General features: G+C 36.0%; 1 protein-coding gene across 1 annotated transcript in view; it reads right to left on the bottom strand.

Annotated features, from left to right (window-relative positions):
- The window catches only part of SQLE (squalene epoxidase), a 30,315-nt gene that overhangs the window by 12,138 nt on the left and 16,420 nt on the right, over window positions 1–1,757 (bottom strand). Inside the window, exon 8 of the mRNA XM_023728159.1 lies at window positions 260–402. Coding sequence (XP_023583927.1) covers window positions 260–402 — 143 coding nt within the window. The remainder of the gene's footprint in view (window positions 1–259; window positions 403–1,757) is intronic.

The raw sequence follows: 1,757 nt of genomic DNA, 5'->3' as shown, positions 1-1,757 counted from the left end.
AGCTAAATTTACAATTATAATGAGCAAAGTGACCCCAGAAATCCAGTGTTACACACAATATTCTAATACAGAAATTCAGCAACTCTGTAAGATTCCGAGGTTGCAAATCAGGTTCTTTAACCCTGAACTGGACTGCATAAGAACCATTACTAAGCATCAAGCTCCCAAGTACAGATCTCTCCATCAAAACTCCATTCCTTTCAGCCCCAGAAAGAAATAGTTGGAAACGTTTTCGTCAAAGTGTAATTTAATACCTTACCTGGAGAACAGCTGCATCATCACAAAGATCAGGGATACCCTTTAACAGTTTACTCCATAGTTTTATATCATTAAAAACAACAGTCATTCCTCCACCAGTAAGAGGATGTCTCATATTATATGCATCTCCCAAAAGAAGAACACCTATAAAGAGAGATGATTAAAATTATGACCTCCTGAAGCATCCCTTGAGGGAAAAGAAGAAAAAAGACTACTCTGTTTATTTACAAAAATTACTGCAATGAGCCAGGAGATAAAAAGAATGTGGAAATACAAGGGAAAAAACTATGACTAAAATTTGTTAAGCCAAAAATTCAAGAGTTGATTCAATCAACAAATATTAATCGGGCACCTAATATATGCCAGGTACTGGGGATAGAGTGAGAACAAGAGAATGGTCCTACCCTCACGAAGATCACATGCGAATCTAATGTTAAGTCAAACCAGTTGTAAGGCCTCTTTCAAAATCATACAGGGAAAAAGAATCTACAGGCATCAAGCATAAAAAGCAAGACTTCGACAAGGGAAAAAAAAAGATGTCTCAGCATTTCACAGCAATATTCACTGCCAGCATACTGTAGAGAAATGTCTACATAGTAAATAAGGGAAAGAAAACTGGCCCTAGGAAGATTATACCCAGGCACCTTGTAGTTCAAGCAGAAAGGCAATGGGGCTGATATTCTCAAAATTATGAGATGTTAATTTAGAAGAATAAACCTTGACTGAATCTTATCTGAAAATTAGTCCCATTGAAACAAAACTGCATAAGCAGAAAGCACTACAATTTGGCTCAAGGTGTACCTCCTGACTGAGCTGTCTGACTCTAAGATCCAATTCACCATTGACCTCTTAATGATCTGAGACTTAGTGACTTCTAAACAAAACATTTAATTTTATCGGAGAAAAACAGACAACCGTAACAAGTGTTAAGGTGGTAAAATTATAATTTTTCCTGTAATGTCATAATATACATTTATAATTATAGAATATATGTAATTACAACTAATACATATTAATTTATAAAACGGTAGCTTTTTTTTTTTTTTTTTTTGCATTAGAGTTTAATTATCAAGGTGGAAGCCTGGGCTTTGACCATGTTTTAATAGAGAGTAGAATGCTTTCCTAATTTAGCATTATTCGTTTAAAAACCTCACTAGCTTTTTTTCACATTCTACAGTGTAAAAGATCATCCAAGTGAGATCAGGGGTAGAGAGATACAAAGTACAGTTTCAGTAGAAGCCCTTGTCTGGATTTGTTACATTTTCCCTTGGTTCCAGTAGTTCTCTTACCCAATAGATGGTGCTTGTGCCAATTTGTCCTATCCTGTGAAGAATTTTTTATTGTGCTTTAAATGAAGGTTTACAGAGCAAACTAGCTTCTCATTAAATGATTAATATACATACTGCTTTGTGACACTGGTTGCCACCCCCATAACATGTCAACACTCTCCCCTTCTCGACCTTAGGTTCCCCATTACCAGCTTTCCTGTCCCCTCCTGC

Source organism: Trichechus manatus, unplaced genomic scaffold, assembly GCF_000243295.1.
Source record: "Trichechus manatus latirostris isolate Lorelei unplaced genomic scaffold, TriManLat1.0 scaffold00022, whole genome shotgun sequence".
Classification (NCBI taxonomy): domain Eukaryota; kingdom Metazoa; phylum Chordata; class Mammalia; order Sirenia; family Trichechidae; genus Trichechus; species Trichechus manatus.
Note: the sequence above shows the minus strand (reverse complement) of the source record. Positions and strands in the feature narration are given on the sequence as shown.